At 42.2% G+C, this 18,643-nt stretch overlaps 1 protein-coding gene across 2 annotated transcripts in view; it reads right to left on the bottom strand.

The window, feature by feature from the left end:
- The window catches only part of HOPX (HOP homeobox), a 47,037-nt gene extending 28,654 nt beyond the window's left edge, over positions 1-18,383 (bottom strand). Inside the window, exons 1-2 of one of the 2 annotated variants that reach the window (XM_089488839.1) lie at positions 18,293-18,383; positions 11,250-11,356 (exon numbers count right to left, since the gene is read on the bottom strand). In XM_089488839.1, the coding sequence (XP_089344965.1) occupies positions 11,250-11,309 (60 nt within the window). In that variant the 5' untranslated portion in view covers positions 11,310-11,356; positions 18,293-18,383. Of the gene's footprint in view, positions 1-11,249; positions 11,357-13,988; positions 14,006-18,292 lie in introns of those variants that run through there. The other variant, XM_089488840.1, reaches the window with a different exon arrangement.
- Between the last annotated feature and the right edge of the window lie 260 nt (positions 18,384-18,643).

Raw genomic sequence — 18,643 nt, 5'->3', positions numbered from 1 at the left:
TCCATAAGGGAGATGTATGTGCCTTCCATGTTAGACTAGTATGCGGGCTAAGCAAAGCTAGGCAAAGTTATTTGGGGGGACTCTAACTCCCAAACAGAGACAGTGTTGCATAGTGGGTATGAGCCTTGGACTATGACTCTGGTGACCAGAGTTCAATTCCTATTTCAGCCATTAAACCCACTGAATAACCTTGGGCAAATCACAGGCTCTCAGCCACAGGGGAAGGCTATGTCAAATCTCTGAACAAAAATTGCCAAACTAACCGCAGGATAGCTTGATTAGAGTCACCATAAGTTCAATTTGGAAACAACTTGAAGGCACACAACAACAACAAACTCTCAAAATCTCTCAGCCAGCAGGGTCACAATTGTAGTCCCGTGGCCATGTTGGCTAGGCTAGGAGATTCTGGGAGATGGAGGCGATTATCACACGAGCACGTTATCTATTGGAAGATAATGGAAGTATAGCACTATAGTTCTGCACAATTGTGCTGTAACAACGAAATAAAAGTGAAACAAAAATGCAGTCACGTTCCGCATACAAAAGCCTATCATATTGCTCTATCATGATTGGATGTTTCATGCATCATTATCACACTACTACGCATTTCTGAAAAATATGGTTCCATTCCAGATAGAACAAAATAAAATTTCTGTATTTAACAATACGATATATATCCAGTTCAAATAAAATAGTGCCCTATACCTCAAAATGTGAGTAATCTACTCCAAAAATGATGCTAGCAATGACAGCGATTTGCCTGTGCCAAAGTGCAGTCTAGAAAAAGCTCCCCGATAGCACAAATGCATTGTTATTAGCTTCCATGCCTTCACAATAGCGTTAATGACACTATTTCCCCATTAATAAGAAGTTGTGGGACAATTCCAGGTTATTCAGGGGAGAAGTACTGCATGAGTGAGATGTTGTGTGAAAATCTTCACCAATTGCGCTATAATAACAGGAGCATTCTTTTTTCTCCTGTTTTATAACCCCATATGATAATCTCCCTAATACAAAAAGCAATGTCATCTGCCTGTGAGCATAAGACCCAGGCATGCACTGCCATGTCTTCATAGTCAATGTGGAATGCAGCTGTTCAGCAACATTTCTGTGCCATGACGCCTGTTTAGGAGCAGTGCTAAGTGACTGCAACCAGGTCTCCTCCCTGTGCAGAAATTTTCTGGTGCAACTTCTCAATGGCTACAGGTGGCACATCCCAAAAGGACAACACTTATAGTTGTGGGAGCAGCGAGATCTGTTCATATGGATATCCAAAATAATGTATTTGTTCTGCACACAAATTTAAAAAATATGTCAAAATATATCAAAGGAGCACACTTTGTATTTTGAAGAATCAACAGCAGATCTTTGACACTACTCCTCTCTGAACACACAGCTCTCTCCCAATGTTGCTAGGGTTGCTTGCTGGTACTTGAAACCTGTCTGTCCAGCATACCCTCCTACATTTGACAGATGAAAACTGAGACATGTGAGGCAAAGCAACAACAGAGTGTGGCCAAGACAACAAATTAACAAAGAAAAATGACAAGCTAGGAGAGGGTGCAGCAGCTTTCTTTTGCCTGAGCTTACTAGGGAGGGCGAGGTTTCTTCCCCTCCTCTCCTCCCTGCTGAGTTAACTGCATGCAAGCTCCTTTTGGACTTTTGCTACTAAATCCAGAGGTAGCTGTGTTGGCCATAAAGCAAATCCAATCAAGTCCACCAAACAGTGATACCTTTATTGGCCAACCAAAATGCACAATATACATGTTGCTGGTGGATTTTTGATTTGATTAGTTTGCTGCTATTGAAGCAAGCTGAGGACAAAAGAGGAAAGTGGGAGGAAAAGAGAGAAACTGGGACATTTTAAAAGCTGTTGAAAAAGCAGGATAACAGAAGATCAGTTGGGATTGTCCCTGATGAATTGGACCATTTAGAGGGTATGCCTTTCAGTACTTGAGAAGAGCCCAAGAGCAAAGACTATGACCCTAAACTAATGTGGGGTAGAATTGGGGAACTGAGACCACTGGTTATCCAGGGACTGGATTCATAGGTACTCTTACAGGCAGAAAACATTTAAAAGGAAGGGAAAGCCCACACCCCCAGTCTCACTTGTTTGGCCTCCGTCATCATCTGCTGTCCATAGAGCTAAGATGGTGGTCTTTCTCTCCAGGCTTTTTATAGGAATCATCAAGGTGGCTTACTCTAGTTAAGATAGCAGTAAAGCAACCATAATTAAAACAAGAGCAAATGGTCATTAGGTTATAAAAGCATCAAGTACAGTGGGGCCTCTGCATATGCGGACTTTTTTAAGTGGCTTTGAGTGTATGTGCTCAAGCCGCTGGGCGCGCGCGGGGCGGAAGGGGCGGCGCATCCCATTCAGTTGAATGGGTGCGCGCGCCTGTTGCGCTGCGCGTGCGCCCATTGCGCCCCATGCACCTCCGCGCCGCCGTGCACGAGCCCCATTGTTTACAATGGGGCTTGAGCATAGGCGGAAATCGCCATACGCGGCGGGATCCGGAACGGATCCCCCGCGTATGGCGAGGTTCCACTGTAGCAGCAGTCAACAGACCTTATCTAGAGCAATTTGGAAATACACAATTATAGCGCTCTGTTTCCACTTTAAATGCCATGGCTCCATCCTATGAAATATTAGGATTGGCACTTGAGTGGAGGGTCATTTAGAAAACCTCAGTCAGGGAAGCCCTCTGGTGCCTCGCCAGACTACAGATCCCAGGTTTCCAGAGGATGCAGCCATGGCAATTAATGTGGAATCAGAATAATATAATCATAGAGCTGGAAGATACCACAAAGGTCATCCAGTCCAACCTCATTCTGCCATGCAAGAAGACACAATCAAAGCACCCACAACAGTTGGCCATCCAGCCTCTGTTTAAGAATTTCCAAAGAAGGAGACTCCACCACTCTCTGTCAGGATGTTCTTCCTAATGTTGAAGTGGAATCTCTTTTCCTATAGTTTCATAGAATCATAAATCATAGAGTTGGAAGAAACCACAAAGGCCATCCAGTCCAACCCCCTGCCATGCAGGGAATCCAAATCAAAGCATCCCCGACAGATGGCCATCCAGCCTCTGCTTAAAGACCTCCAAAGGAGACTCCACTACACTCCGAGGGAGTTTGTTCCACTGTCGAACAGTCCTTACTGCCAGGAAGTTCTTCCTAGTTTGCACCCATTGCTCTGGATCCTAGTTTCTGCAGATGCGGGCCTCTTCCTCCTCCTCCCTGTGGGGCTTTGCCAGACCTGAGGTGTCCTTCCAGGAACTCTTCAGGACTAGCAAAGCCCCTCAGAGAGGAGCAGGGGCTGCGGACCCATTGCTCCTCTCCCCCCATGGGCCCTTACAGTTCCCCAGCTGTCTCTGAGAGACAGCTGGAGGCCAAGGGAAGGGCAGGAGGAGCAGGCACGCACCCGTCTCAGAGACAGCTGGAGGCTGGGAAAAGGCAGGGGTAAGTCCTGCCCCCGGCACACATCTCCACCCCTAGGGCAGAAGCTCCACCCCCAGCACACCGTACCAAAAGAGTTCGCCATCACTGATCTAGGGCATTATGAAGAACAAGTCTAGTGGCTTCTGGGAGTTGGGAAGAGCACTTGTTTTTATTATAATGTTATTGTAAATAAAAAAAGTTGATCATCATATACTTGATTGGGTCTTCTCTGTATTTTCTCTGTATTGTTGTGATTATTTCTCTTACATGGCCAAGTTAGTTGGAATAAAATTATTAAGTTGGATATTCAGTTTGGTCCTAAATTAGCCTTGCTATTACTATTACTATTTATGGAGCCAAATGAAAACTCAGCAAGCAAAGAAATGATCAGCTTCCTTATGGGGGATTTAAATTACCATTACAAATCATAGAGAAAAACTGAAAACAATGAAAACACTCTCTAAGGGACTCTGGTAGCAATTCATTTGGAATATAATCCTGGCAGAGAAACCAACTGCACAAGTTGGAGCTCAGCAAACAGGAAATGAAACGCATGCATTCTTAAAATCTTGATTTAATTTTGTACAGAGAGAGACAAAATGAAAGACCTTCAGTTTCACATGGCCAGTGATGGAAGATATACTCTGAGATACCCATCAGGCATATATGAACTAAAATTAATTGCCTGTTGAAATTATTTTAATACCAACTTTTAAAATGCACAGTTGGCCCTCCTCAGATGCATGGGGAAGAGTGGAAAGACCAAGGACAGACCTATATAAGCAGTCTGTGTGTGGGAATGTCCATAGGAATGCAAAACTTTGTGGGTGTGGAGATGATGTGACAAGTTTAGTTTTAACAATGGCCGTTATGGGAAATGGCAGGAGGAACCATGTTGCCTAAAGCCAAAATGAGTGGATAATCATATTGAGTATTGGGATGTACTGTGGAAACCAAAAAGAAGATATGATGAATTGGCCAAGAGAGCCCTCCTGAAGCTAGTGTTATCATGTTTGGTGCCCTGGTTAAATGCCAGCCGCATTGTTGTGAGTTCGATCCTCGGGGGCTCAGCCTTCCATCCTTTTACAGGTCGGTAAATGAGTACCCAGCTTGTTGGGGGCAATTGACTTACACATTGTAAACCACTTAGAGACTGCTTAGTTCAGTATAGAAATGTACATGCTATTGCTGTTGCTATTGCTAGTGTGATAGGAAACCATTGTCTCTGTTCAACCTGTTGAGGGGCTGCAGTTTGTGGATAAAATTCCAGTTCAGCTGTTTCTCTTTCCAATCTTCCATTGTAGTTTTTTTTTTCCCGGCCGGGGGGGGGGGGTGGGTGGGTTTGTTTGGACTGCAGAACAGTGAACAGTTTATCTCACCTTTTTTTTGGTTCCCACACTACATCCCAATACTCATTCATATGGCTATATACTTACCTGGGCTTTAGGCAACATCCTTCCTCCTGTCTCCGTCCTCCTGTCTTGTCCCACAACGACCATTGTTAAAACTGAATTTGCACCATGCTGACTCTTCTAGCTATGGCAGGCATCCCTAATATGCAGCCACTGAGTGCCTCTTTTCTTGGTTGGAAGGGAGATGCCTTTTCCTAGACATCTAATGCAATCTCTCTGGATTTTATGAAGGAACATCCCAGCCTAGAGCATCTCTAATGACTATTGAACCTGATTTTGAAGACCTCCAGTCAAGGCAATCTAGCTCTGCATTGTGCCTCTCTAATGTACTCCAGGTATCATGTTACCTGACTTTGTTGTTATTAACAACAAAGAAAATTTAGCACATCTAAGTGTAAAGAGGAGGAGCGCTTGCCTCAGGTGAACAGGGGCAGAGAATGGCCAGAAAAGATTATGTAATACTGTATATTGATTGATACTAAGATATTGTAACATTATACAATGTCTCATTGAATTGTATAATTGGATATATTTTCAAGGTGACACAAAGACTTTTTACTGGCTTTGTTGATAGATCCCAGTGCTTTTCTCCACATGTCCCGGGGATCTATGCAAGAGCAGACAAGTTTTTGGATTTTTGGATTTCAGCAGCAGGACACTTAAGTGACCACAGATAATCTTAACCCATTTTGGATATCACCAGACATTCCAGCGATGGTTCCTGTTTCGTACTTTTTAATTTCTTTGTCAATTATATTTTATTTGGAACATCTGGAGGCTGGAAAAGGTTGTAAACACATTCACTCTCTCTTGCCACAGACTGATGGATGGATGAAGTGAAGCATTTTAAAATCACCTTTCATCATCCTTTATGGATAGCAGGGTGGTGAACAAATATAATTAAAATGATAAGAATATAAGACAAACAATAAAACCTCCAAAAACATATAATCATACTAAAAAATGTAAAGCAATAAACCCTTGTGATGCTCCTGAGCCTTTGTTGTTTTTGTTGTTGTTGTTTGCCTTCAGGTTGTTTCAGACTTATGGCAACCTTAAAGAGAACTTATGATGGAGTTTTCTTGGCAACTTCCTTCCCCTGCTGAGAAAGTGTGACTTGCCCAAGGTCACCTGGTGGGTTTACATGGCCAAGCCGGGAACTGAACCTTGGTCTCCATAGTTCAACACTCAAACCACTATACCACGCTGTCCTGAGCCTGCCATATATCAGAATCAAAGTCTAGTTTAGTACTACTTAAAATGGGGATCTGTGGACTAGTGCCGGTTGCTTGCATCATCAGCTGCTGGTCCTTATAGAGCCCCCAGGAAGAGAATACACAATTGTACTCAATGGGCACAGTACAGTACAGCTCCCTGACACATTAGGAGAAAAACATTGCCAGTCCCAACATCAGATAGCTGAAGAAGCATTGTTTTATTGCCTGAAAACAACCATGGCATGGTGTGGAATTCTTCAGTTTTCAAGAGTTTCTTACCAGCCTCAGTTCAAATAGTGGGGCTGGAGGTGGGCAGGGCCAGTGGCATCACTAGAGCTGGCATCACCTAGTGCTAGTATACGGAAGGAGACATCCAAGGAATACCAAATGCTGTAGGCCATATTTCAGAGAATGGCAAGGACAAACCACTTCTGAGTATTGCTAAGAAAAAACTATGGAATGTAGGGGTTGTTGTAAGTCAACAAGGCATATACACATACACACAAATGTTGGACAGTGGCATCACGAGAGTTGGCATCACATGGTGCAATAACTCATGGAGTCACACACACCCCATTGACTTCCTCCCATCCCACACTGTGCAGAATCCTTAGTCATGTTTTATGTACTAATGTTAGCCATAAATCATAATTCCTGTAACTCACTCAATGGAATAGTGGTGACACAAAATAACTAGCAAAATTAAAGTTATACAGTGGGGACTCCTTATCCATGGGCTTGCCATCCGTGGATTTAATCGTCCGTGGATGGCAAGCCCCATTGTTCCCAATAGCGGCAGGTGAATGCAGATGTGCAGGTGGGCACACACACATCATGCTGCCGTTAGGGACAATGGGACGTGAGGTCCTGTGTTTTTTGTGGGGGGTCTGGAATGGATCCCTACATGTACCAAGGTCTGACTGTACCTTTAAATGATAATGACACACAGCCTAAATATATTTACGTGTATGTAGTTTCATGTGGTTAAAGTTAATATTCAGGAAGATGTGATGTTCCTAAAGAAAAGCTAAAAAGTTTAGATTTTAAATTTTCAAATTTCAAATTTTGAATTTTAAAATTTAATTTAAAAAGTTTCAAAATTCAAAAAAATATTTTTATAACCTGGGGCCTCTCCTTTCTCCTCCCATTGAGCCTCATCCTGCTCACACCATCTCTCCAGCATTTTAAGGGACACAGGCAAACACTGCAGTCCATATCTGCCAAAAGGCAGATACAGTGCGCTCGCGTCATATGCGGGAGTGCTTTACGTGGCTTTCAGCATATGCTGAAAGTGTGCTGGGAAAAGGGCCAGTGACCCATAAGGAATAATGGCATGAGCACCTGCGGTGTGTGTGCACCGCCACGCAGCCGCACCGCCACATGCACGAGCCCCATTCATTTAAATGGAGCTCGAGCATAGGTGGAATTCCCTTTATGCGGGGGGGGGGGGAGGAGGGGGTCCGCAATGGATCCCCCTCGTAAAGGAAGAGCAGACTGTATTTGGGGAACAGTGGTGTCATTCCCCCGTTAGGGTGCCACCTCATGTGACCCGCACCCCCCTGGTGACATCCCTTGGGAAGGCTGCTCTGTTTGTGAGGTTGCCAGCTCCATCTGGTGGGTCACCCACAGAAAAAGAAAGCTGGACAAGATGGACCTCTGGGCTGAGCCAGCAAGGCTCCTCTTCTCTTCTCACTAGTTCTGACCAAGAGCTCCATGTTCAGAGGGAGAGTCTCCCTGAAGGGTGCCAAATGTGTTAATTGACACATATATTTATTTATGCACAACTTTAGATGCTATCTAGTAATAAAAGCTCTCTGGGGAGATGAGACATATTGGGAACAAGCCATTCACACTATGGAGACATACAGTGGGCTCTTGATATCTGCTGGGGTTTCGTTCCCCCGTGGATAACAAAATATGTGGATGCTCACTGGTAAAAAGGCGTACCTTATGTAAAATGGCAAAATCAAGGTTTGCTTTTGGGAATTTATATATTTTAAAAAATATGTTCAAGCCATGGATGCTTGAATCCCTGGATTAAAAAAATATCAATCAATATGGAGAGCTGACTATATTTATGCAAGCTTCTTGGAGGCATCTCACTGACCACCCAGACAGCCCCATGGAAAACAAAATATTGGATAGGACGAAGCTTGGGTCTGATCCAATTATGCTGTTAATTAGGGCAGCCATGTACACACTGCCAAAAAAAATGAAGATAAAGAAGATACAGATTTGTGGTTGTTTTGCTTGCGAGCTTCCACAGCTGTCTGCTTGACTACAGTAAGAAATGGAATAGCAGGGTAGATAGGTCCCCCACCTGATCCAGCAGAGCTTTTCTAAAGTTCTTAGACTCTCTTGTCTTCTAGGCTGCATCCATATGGCAGAAATAATCCAGTTTGGCACCACTTTAACTACCATGGCTCAATGCAGTGGGATTCTGAGAATTGTAGTTTGTTGTGATGACAGAGCATTCTGACAGAGAAGGCTAAATGTCTCACAAAACTAAAATGCTCAGACATTCATAGCACTGAGCCATGACAGTTAAAGTGGTGTCAAACTGGATTATTTCTGCAGTACAGAATGCAACCCTAGGGATTATACAAATGTTGTTGTTTTCTTTGCGTGACTATGCGAATAATCTCACTCACGCATTCCAGTTTTGTTATTCACATTATTTTTGTAAATCAGAACCTGATTTCTGCGAATTCTGTTGCTCACATGTGTCAGCACTCGAATTAAGATGGAGTTGATGATCGATGATGGGAATGTATTCGAAACACGTTCAAGGCATGCAGAGTTTTGTCCTGGTTTATCCAGGTCTATCCGCATCAGTTATTCACACAGCTGACAATGAGAATCTTTTAGGAAACCTTAGGAAAAAAACCAAGATTGATTTTCCTGGGTTAAGTGGGTTTTTTTGCAGTCCCCCCTGAAATGCATCTGGACAACAAAGATTTAATCCACATTCTACCAGGATTAGTTTCACTGTCTGAATAACACCCTAGTTCTGTATCTTTAAACCAGCAGTGGGCAACCTCTTAAGGTATGAGACCAAACCGCACCCCATCCTATTAATATTCTGATGGCTCCACCTATCCACCACTACTGTTGAATTTTCTGTGGTGGCTACAGCAAAAATGAACCTTTCCACCCTTATTTTTATTGTAAAACAAGTTGTACTGAGCATGCATGCATTTTTTCTGAGGCTAAAAGCACTTCTGGGAGACTTTGAAGTATGCTGTTTTAATTGAAAGTGAAGCATGTGGGGTACACGCCTTGTTTATAAGGATAACAGCACTACTGGGAGATTTCTGGCAATGCTATCAACCTTGGAAAGAAGACCTGCATACTGCATACAGCCTGCTTTAGAGTAAAAATAAGAGGAGAAAGGTTGGATTTGCTGCTATCACCTCAGGTTCTTCTGGACAGAGCAAATATATCAGAAGGCGGTTGTATTTCTTGCTGTATTGTTGGTGTACCGCATGCCTTCAGGTCGTTTCCAACTTATGACAACCCTAATGGGTTTTTCTTGGCAATATTTATTCCGTGTAGGGTTGCCACTGCCATCCTCTGAGGCTGAGAGAGTGTGACTTGCCCAAGGTCACCCAGTGGGTTTTACAGCTGAGCCTGGATTCTATATATTCTACTTTTAAAAAAATCCAAATGACATTTTGCCAACCACATGATGTTTTGGGCTATTTCCCTCTTTTTCTGCAGTATTCTGAAATATTTTGTACATACCTGAAAGGCAAGAAATTTTTTAAACCAGTACATTTCACAAATTGTGGACAACTGAAGTAAGTGTAGCCAATTTCTCATTCCCTCCCTATTTTGAGGATATTTCTACCCTCTTCCCTATTTTCCCCTGCATCCTTTAAATATTTTATTGCTTTAAAAATATCTCATTGGAGCCTTAGTGCTAAACCAGTAGATGCCTGTATCCAAAAAGATCAATTTCTCAGCCAATTTCAATTTGTATTGGACCCCTCCCTCTACTACACAGGTTGAATAATACATTATGGGGATGATTTTTCTAAGCACAGCCTCTTACTGTTTTTGTGCTAAGGTGCTAGAGTTTTTCTCCCCTAGTTCTTTATAGTTTATACAGTAGTGCCAAAATGATTTATGGTGCCAAAATGATAAACTGTAATGGTACAATTCCTATGCAATATTGGACTGCCCTGCACTGAATCACTGTGTGGAAATAAATAGCAATAGAAATGTTACAGTTTACTATTTTATCACTATATCTCTTAAAAAAACATTTAAAAAATAAAGGACGCACTGGGGAATACGCAGATGGAGACCATGCAAAGACAATTATGGAAATATCAGACCTGTGAGGCAGTGCTATATAATTTTGTCTCAAATCTTGCCGGAGGAAGATATCTTGCAAGATCTCAAGCCTCCCTTGCAATTTTGAATCTTGTGAGAAACTTTAAAAAAACATACAAGGTTTATGATGGGATACCATAATCTTAAGGTGAGAACATTACTCTGCTGCTTGAACTGTGCTGCAACTAACTACACTTCCCAGAACTCCATAGCATTGAGCCATGGCTGTTAAAGTGGTGTCAAATTGCATTATTTCTGCAGTGCAGATGCAGCCTCTGAGTGATTTGTATGTGATTCAAGTTGGGCAAAGAGATAGTGACTGGCCCAGAGTCACTCAGGCTGCCTGTGACTATCCTAATTCATGGTAATGCGGGTGTCCCAGCTCAGAGCTGATCTACTACTAGACTCACTCTCTAGTAGGACAAGCATGCAGTTTCTGCTGCCACCTTTACATTCATCCAGGCTGAAAACTTGCTGATTTCCAAGGCATGCAACAATCGAGAGCTATATGCTCAGAGCAAAAGACTCTTACACTTTTGGCAAGTCATAACTCTACACAACTAGGACCCACCATAACAACTTTCCCGGGTCAAAACTTGGAACCAAGTGCTTCAAAAGAACAAAACACCAGCATTGACTTCAGGCTTTCATTTCAAATGCTGAATGTCTTTACGTTTCTCTGATCCCTCTTGTCTCTTGTCTTAGTGGCATGCCAAACAAAACAGAACAGCAGAAACGCACATTCTTTGACAAACCACCAGCTAAATGTGCTCTGCTGCAGATACAGGTTTATAGCTACCCATACAGTCATCCTCTGGGGTTAGGAACTTAAGATACTCACATATATTGATGTGGCTGGAAGGTTCCTTGTGGAGGTAAGAGGCTCATTTCTAATCTGCATCTGCGATGAAATGTAGAGCTCATTTGCATGGGATGTGGCAGCAGGTCCTACATGTTTCACCAGTGTGATAAGCACATAAAATACAAAGAACAAAATGTTATATCTCTAAATACCCAAGGATACATACATGGGAAAGCTGCAGTTGGCCACAATTCCCTGGCATGTTTAAGAATGGGTATAATTTCTGTTGTTGTGTGCCTTCAGGTTGTTGCCAATCTCTGGGGCTGAGAGCGTGTGACTTGTCCAAGGTCACCATGTGGGTTCCCATGCCTAAGCAGGGAATCGAACCCTGATCTCCAGAGTCATAGTCTAATGCTCACACTATTACACTTTGCTGGCTGTCATGTGTATAATCCACATGTTTATTTATGGAATTTCACTGGTAAGTGCAGTGTGAGCATCTCTGAATGTGGGTCTATTTGTGCTGTTGCATAAGTAAATAAAAAGTTGTGAAGCACCTGTATGTTGAAATAAGATGTAAATGTTGCTCATATTCTTCTTATTCTTATTATTAGCGATGTAAATGCAGCTCATAATAATATTATTAAGATCTGCATTTAAATCTCATTTCACAGTTTAAACATGCATAAACACAGTTTAATTTTTGCCTTCACCTCTTCTAGCTAAGGTTGCTCAAAAGCTTCCAGGGTTTTAAAATAATAATTGTTAAATTTAATGAGCTGTATATATCTTGTTCTGTATGTATATCTCAGTTACACACACTGTATTTGTTTTTAGGTTAATTTTTTTTATTTTGAATTGAAACAACTATAAAAGATAGAAATTTACACACACACACACACACACAGAAAAATACAAACAAGCAATCAAACAAACCCAGAGATATCATGAAACGAATAAACAAGAAAATATATATACAAGCAAATCGGAATGAAAAACATGCAAAACAAATAGGTAACAAAACAACTTACACCTAGACACACACCCAAAAATATTTACAACAGATTATATCACACACGTACCCCCCAAACTTTCCGCTCATTGTTGATGACATTCAAGTTAATTTTATCCTATTATTACTCCTCTTTAGCTTACAGTCTTTTATTTAGAGTTTTAATTACAATGGGATTTAAAACAGAAACAACCTTTGAACACAAGTTAAGGAACAATTAATATAAGAGAGAAAATTCACATTATCTGCATAGTAGTCGAACTTGCACTGTTTTTCACAAATATAATTCCCACTTGTTTTCCTTGCTTGCTTTCACATAATGTGTAAATTTCATAATTAATGGACCATATTTTAACCATTCAGTTGATTCAGTTGTTTTTCTAACTGAAAGTTATTCTTCCCATTGGAGGTTTGGTTGATCATAATGAACTCAGTATTGATTCTCGAAATGTGAGAATTGCTCCTTTTAGCTATTCTAACTAGCCAATTTCAGGGTAATATGAGATATCTAGTCCAGTCGTATTCTTGATGATGATTAAGTCCCCCACCCATACATTTTTTTAAAAAATAGAGCTTATGTAATTACTTTTTCAAATAGTAATTTGTTACTATTATATTTCCAGACTCAATGAGTTGATTTTATCGTTGTGACTTTTCTTCCCTGTGCCACAAAAATATCTCAATGCTACAAAGTACTAGGCTGTAGTGCAAAACCAATTCTCCTCCTCTGTACTTCATTTATTGTTTCAACAACCACAAAAATGGGGAAGGCGGTAGCTCAAAGTACAGTGTGAACCAGAAGAATGAATGAACACTCCTGTAACTATAAAAGCAACTAAAATGTACATTTACACAGCAAAAGAAGTGAAAGTACACCTAATTAAATTTCGGCTGGAATGTAATATAGTCAGACCTTTGAATGTGGGGAAAATAATTAATTACTGCCAACTAGTTATTTGTAATGTGTTATTGTCAAACACTACTTTGGACACATGTATTCATTCTTTCAATCCTATGAGGGTTATGAACAATAAGACAGTTTGCTTAGTGAAGAATAAAAGACATACATGAGAGTCAGTGTGGTGTAGTGGTTTGGGAGTAGGACTTTGGAGACCAGGGTTCAATTCCCTGCTCAGCCACAGAAACCCACTGAGCAACCTTGGGCGAGTCACACACTCAGTCCCAGAAAATCCTGTGATAGGCTTTAGGGTCACTATAATTTGGAAAAGGCACAAAAAACAACAACAAATAGCATATAATATGCCAATAGCAGAGAAATCACAAGTGATTCTAAAGTGGGGTGCTACAGGGTTCTGTCCCAGACCCAGTGCTATTCAACATCTTTATCAATGACTTGGATGACAGAATTGGGGGCATAGTTATCAAATTTGCAGATGACACCAAATTAGGAGGAGAAGCTAATACCCCAGAGGACAGGATCAAAATTCAAAATGACCTGAATAGACTAGAAAGCTGGGCCAAAGCTAACAAAATGAAATTCAACACAGAGAAATGTAAGCTACCCTGCACTTAGGGAGAAAATAAATAAATAAATCTACTGCACTTAAGGAGAAAATAAATAAATAAATGCATAAATATAGGATCGGGGGACACCTGGTTTGACAACAGTACATGTGAAAGGGATTGAAGAGTCCTAGTAGACCACAACTGAACATGAGTCAACAGTGTGATGCAGAAGCTAAAAAGCCCAATGCATTTCTAGGCTGCATCTCTAGCATAGTGTCTAGATCGAGGTCAGGCCTCACCTGGAATACTGTGTCCAGTTCTGGGCACCACAATTCAAAAAGGATGTTGAGAAGCTGGAGTGTGTCCAAGGAAGGTGACCAAAATGGTGAAGGGTCTGGAAACCATAAAGTCCTGTGAGGAGAGACTTAGGGAGCTGGGTATGTTTAGCCTGGAGAAGAGATGGTTAAAAGGTGATATGATAGCCCTGTTTGAATATTTGAAGTAGTATCGTATTGAGGATGGAGCAATCCTTTTTCTGCAGCTCCAGAGAATATGACAGAGACTAATGGAAGCAAGCTACAGGAAAAGAAATTCCATCTCAACATCCAGAAGAATTTCTATATTGTAAGAGATGTTTCACAGTGGAAGGCACTGCCTCGGAGTGTGGTGGCGTCTCCCTCTTTTGAGGTCTTTAAACAGAGGCTGGATGGCCATCTGTCAGGGATGTTTTGATTGTGAGTTCCTGCATGGCAGAATGGGGTTGGAATGGATGGCCCCTTGAGGTATCTTTCAACTCAAGGATTCTATGATTCAAACCAGATATAACAGGGCAGTCGTGTGTGTTTATGTTTACATGGGGAGGGTCTTAGTTTTCCCTTCCAAAAAAGAAAAACATGAGAAAAAAATATCCTTCCTTACCTTGCTGTATTTCATTGCTTGCATTGTATTTCTTTCCTCCTAGATCAGCTTCTCTACTGGGCAGAAAAGGGCTTGAAACAACAGATCCCAGCAAGGTAGAGGGGAGAGGTCTCCTTCCCTCACTTGCTTCCCTCTTATTTTCATGAAAGAAAGCAGACCATCCTACCCGCTCTCATCTATGAAGGAGGCAGACACGAGCATAAAGATGTGTGCCTTTCTCTATCTGGAATGCACAGAAATGAAATGAAATGAAATAAATAAATACATAAATACGTACATACATGAAACTTCTGGGAGAGGTCATCCAGAGTTTTGGGGTGCTGTCTGCTCATTAGTATGCTGATGACATGCAGCTCTTCTCTCTCCTTCAAATTAAAATCCAAGGAAGTTGCTTCTTTACTAGATCAAGGTCTGCTGTCAGTAATTGAATAGAATCAGTGGTTCCCAAACTTTGGTCCTCCAGATGTTTGGGACTTCAGTTTTCAGAATTCCTGACTCTTGGCTAAGTTGGCTGGGGCTTCTGGGAGGTGAAGTCCAAAACACCTGGAGGACTAAAGTTTGGGAATCACTGGTCACTAGATGAAGGCAAACAAACTGCAGCTTAACCCAGACAAGACAGTCCTGGTCAGTTGAAAGGCAGATCTGGGAAATAGGGATCCAGTCTGTGTTTGAAGCGGTTACACTCCCCCTGAAATCTCAGGTTCATAGCTTGGTCTGAACTCAGATCTGAGCCTGGAAATGTGGGACATGTCCTGGAAAAGGAGGACATCTGGACAGCCAGGGCCTGCATCAAGATCTGCTGGGGAGGGCTTTCTCACAGTCCCACTAGCTGTGCAGTTGGTGAGGACTCATGAGAAGGCCTTCTCCATGGCTGGTCCCAGAGTGTGGACCTTCCTTCCACAGGAGGTCAGGTTGGCCTTCTCCCTCCTCTCTTTCCATCAGCAGGCAAAGCCATTCTTATTTAGACAGGCCTTCTCAATTGTAATTATGGAGTTGCCGTGGGTATGTAATGTAGTGTGCTGTATTTTAAATTTTTTTGAAATTATGTTGTAAATATGTTCTAAGTGTTTTTAATTGTTTTGGACCATGTTTCTAATAATACTCTCATAGAATTCCCTTTCAGCCTTTGTAATCAATGTTTTAGCTATTATTGTTTTTTAAACTATTGTAAGCTGCCTTGGAGAGAGCCAGCATGACATAGTGGTTTAAGTGTTGAACTACAGCTCTAGAGACCACATTTCGATTCCCAGCTCAGCCACGAAACTCACTGGGTGACCTTGGGCAAGTCACATTCTCTCAGCCTCAGAGGAAAGCAATGGTAAACCTCCTCTGAAGAAATCTTGCCAAGAAAGCCCCATGATCAATTTACCTTAGTATTGCCATAAGCCAAAACAACTTGAAGGCACACAACAGCAACACTATAAATACGTTTTAAGTCATTTAAATTGTTATTGACCATGTTTCTAATAATACTCTTATATAATTCTCTTTCAACTTTTGTAGTCATTGTTTTAGCTGTTATTATTTTTAAAACTATTGTAAGTTGCCTTAGATCCCATTTTGGGGGAAAGGCTGGATATAAGTGCAGTCAATCTATCTTCTTACATTTGACAGTCCAAATTTCCAAAACTACAAAACTACAAGATGAACAAGATATATGGGTGTGTGGCAATATTTTTCCTCCTCAACTCAGCCATCTGACTGGTAACCACTGGAAAGGTGTGTTCTCCTATGGTTCTGATACCAGCCTCTTCTGGACCAGAACAGGAATGGGAACAGGTAGGGCTACACAGAGAGGACCACAAGAGCCCAGAGGCCAAATTTGGAGAACAGTGTCTGTGTGGTTCCTTCCACTCCCCATGCATTGTATTGCATTGTTATGAAGGTTGGCGTGAGAAACAATCAGAGGGGAGCGGCAGACGTGTCAATCTTGAAATGTAAGAATTAGGGCTTAGAAAGATATACAGCTGAACGCTAAAGTTAGAATCATCCAAGCCATTATACGCCCCATCCCCATGTACAGATGTGAGAGCTGGACAGTGAAAAAAGCAAATAATACAAAAATAAATTAATTTGAGATGTAGTGCTGGAGAAGAGTGCTGAAGATATTGTGCAGGGTCAAGAAGACAAACAAATGGGTTCGAGAACAGATCACGCCTAAACTCTTCCTGGAAACCAAGGCGGGTTACAGACCGCCGAAATGTGGTGGTCTCCCGCCGCCGCCGGTTGCAGCGTCCGGGAGCCGCAGCGGCCAAACTGCACGGGTCCCAGACGCTCCGAGGAAGGAGCGTGGAAATCACGCTCCTTCCTGGGCCCCGGAAAAGACATCGTGAGGCGCTAGTCACGCACTCGCGCTGTCACTTCCGGGGCACCACGTGCGGACGCAGAGCGTCCGTTACGTCAAAATGGCAGTGGCCGTGTGGAACAGCCGCCGCCATTTGTTACGGACTCTGTCCGTAACAGGGTAAGGGGTGTCTGGAAGAGACGCCCCCTTTTCAAAATGGGACGTCCTAAGGACGTCCCTTATGGCGGTCTGTAACCCACCCAAGATGACTAAATTGAGGCTGTCGTACTTTGGACACATATGAGATGGCATGACATTAAAAAAGACAAAGCTGGGGAAAGTGGAGAGAAGTAGAAAGAGAGGAAGACCAGAAGCCAGATGGATAGACTTAATAAGGGAGACCAAGGTTACAGGACCTGAGCAGAGAGACAGAGGATAGGAGGGCTTGGAGACGTCTCATTCACAGGGTTGCCATGAGTTGAGGTTGACTCGAAGGCAGCTAACAACAAAACAACAACTCATCTATCATATCATTGAAAACAGCTGGGGGATGTTTTAAGAATGTCTTTCTCAACCATTCTTGATCCATCAGACCTTTCATCTGTCATTGGTCATAAAGGCAGGGAGTACATTCCTCCCAGGTATCTTGGCACATTTACAACAGTGAGCCATTTCTATATGGCTATTGCAGTTAATTTAGGAGCTGCCCAACCTGAGCATAGCTGTCTCTTGAGAATAGTGAGGAATGGCTCACCTGCTGTGTTGCCAAGGAAGATGGAAGGCATGACTGTTTAATGAGCATCCATGGTCATGAAATACCCTGATATTAAAATACTGTAAAGAGAGCCAGTGTAGTGTAGTAGTTTAAATGTTGGATTAGGACACTGGAAGACCACGGTTTGAATCCTGACTTGGCCATGGAAACCCCCTGGGTAACCTTGGGCAAATCACACTCTCTCAGCCTCAGAGGATGGCAAAGGCAACTCCTCTCTCAAAAGAAACTTGCCAAGAAAACTCTATGATAGGTTCGCCTTAGGGTTGCCGTAAGTCGGAAATGACTTGAAGGCACATAACGATGACAACAAAGAAGTTACATTATAGAGGATTTTTTCAAGATAGTTGAAGCCAAATATCATGTTTTTTGGAAGCTTGAGGGCCGCAAGCCTGACACATTGACACTATAGCAGCAGCTTCTCACTGTCTTTGTGCCTGCAGCTTAACACAGTAATGCAACATTACCCAAACAAATACTGCTGAGAAAGAGGAGGATATGTAACATTAGACAATAAGAACCAACAGATTTTGTGCATAATGGCATTTGAGCAGCAGCAATCTAAGCAGTGAGGAATTCAAATTTCAGGAGCAACTGTCTCTAAGGATTCCTAGCCATTCTCAACTCACCTCAATGGCAGATCCTTCGGAGGTAAAGAAATGACAGCTTGCTTTGGAGCCAAAGTTGACTGGTCACAGCACTGAGGATCATCCTCATGTAAATATCCTAGAAATTCTGCAAGCATATGTTCAGCTTTTTCTAGAAGCGATTGATGTGCCTATAAGTCAAGGAAGTCAGTCAAAAATCACATGCAACCCGTTTCCCAGTTCAAGTCAGCAGAGAAGAGCATTAGCTTCATCTTCAGTATTTACATTCCAGAAGCAAGTTTCCTTTCCATCGACAGAGTTTGAAAAGACCACACATGTATTTGAATCTGGTTCCCAGGGAAGTACCGGTCATGCTTCTCAGAGAAGCATAGG

This window comes from Sceloporus occidentalis, unplaced genomic scaffold (genome assembly GCF_023333645.1).
Source record: "Sceloporus occidentalis isolate IW3139 unplaced genomic scaffold, rSceOcc1.0.p SCAF_1, whole genome shotgun sequence".
NCBI classification, from domain to species: domain Eukaryota; kingdom Metazoa; phylum Chordata; class Lepidosauria; order Squamata; family Phrynosomatidae; genus Sceloporus; species Sceloporus occidentalis.
This window is presented reverse-complemented; position numbering and strand designations above follow the sequence as displayed.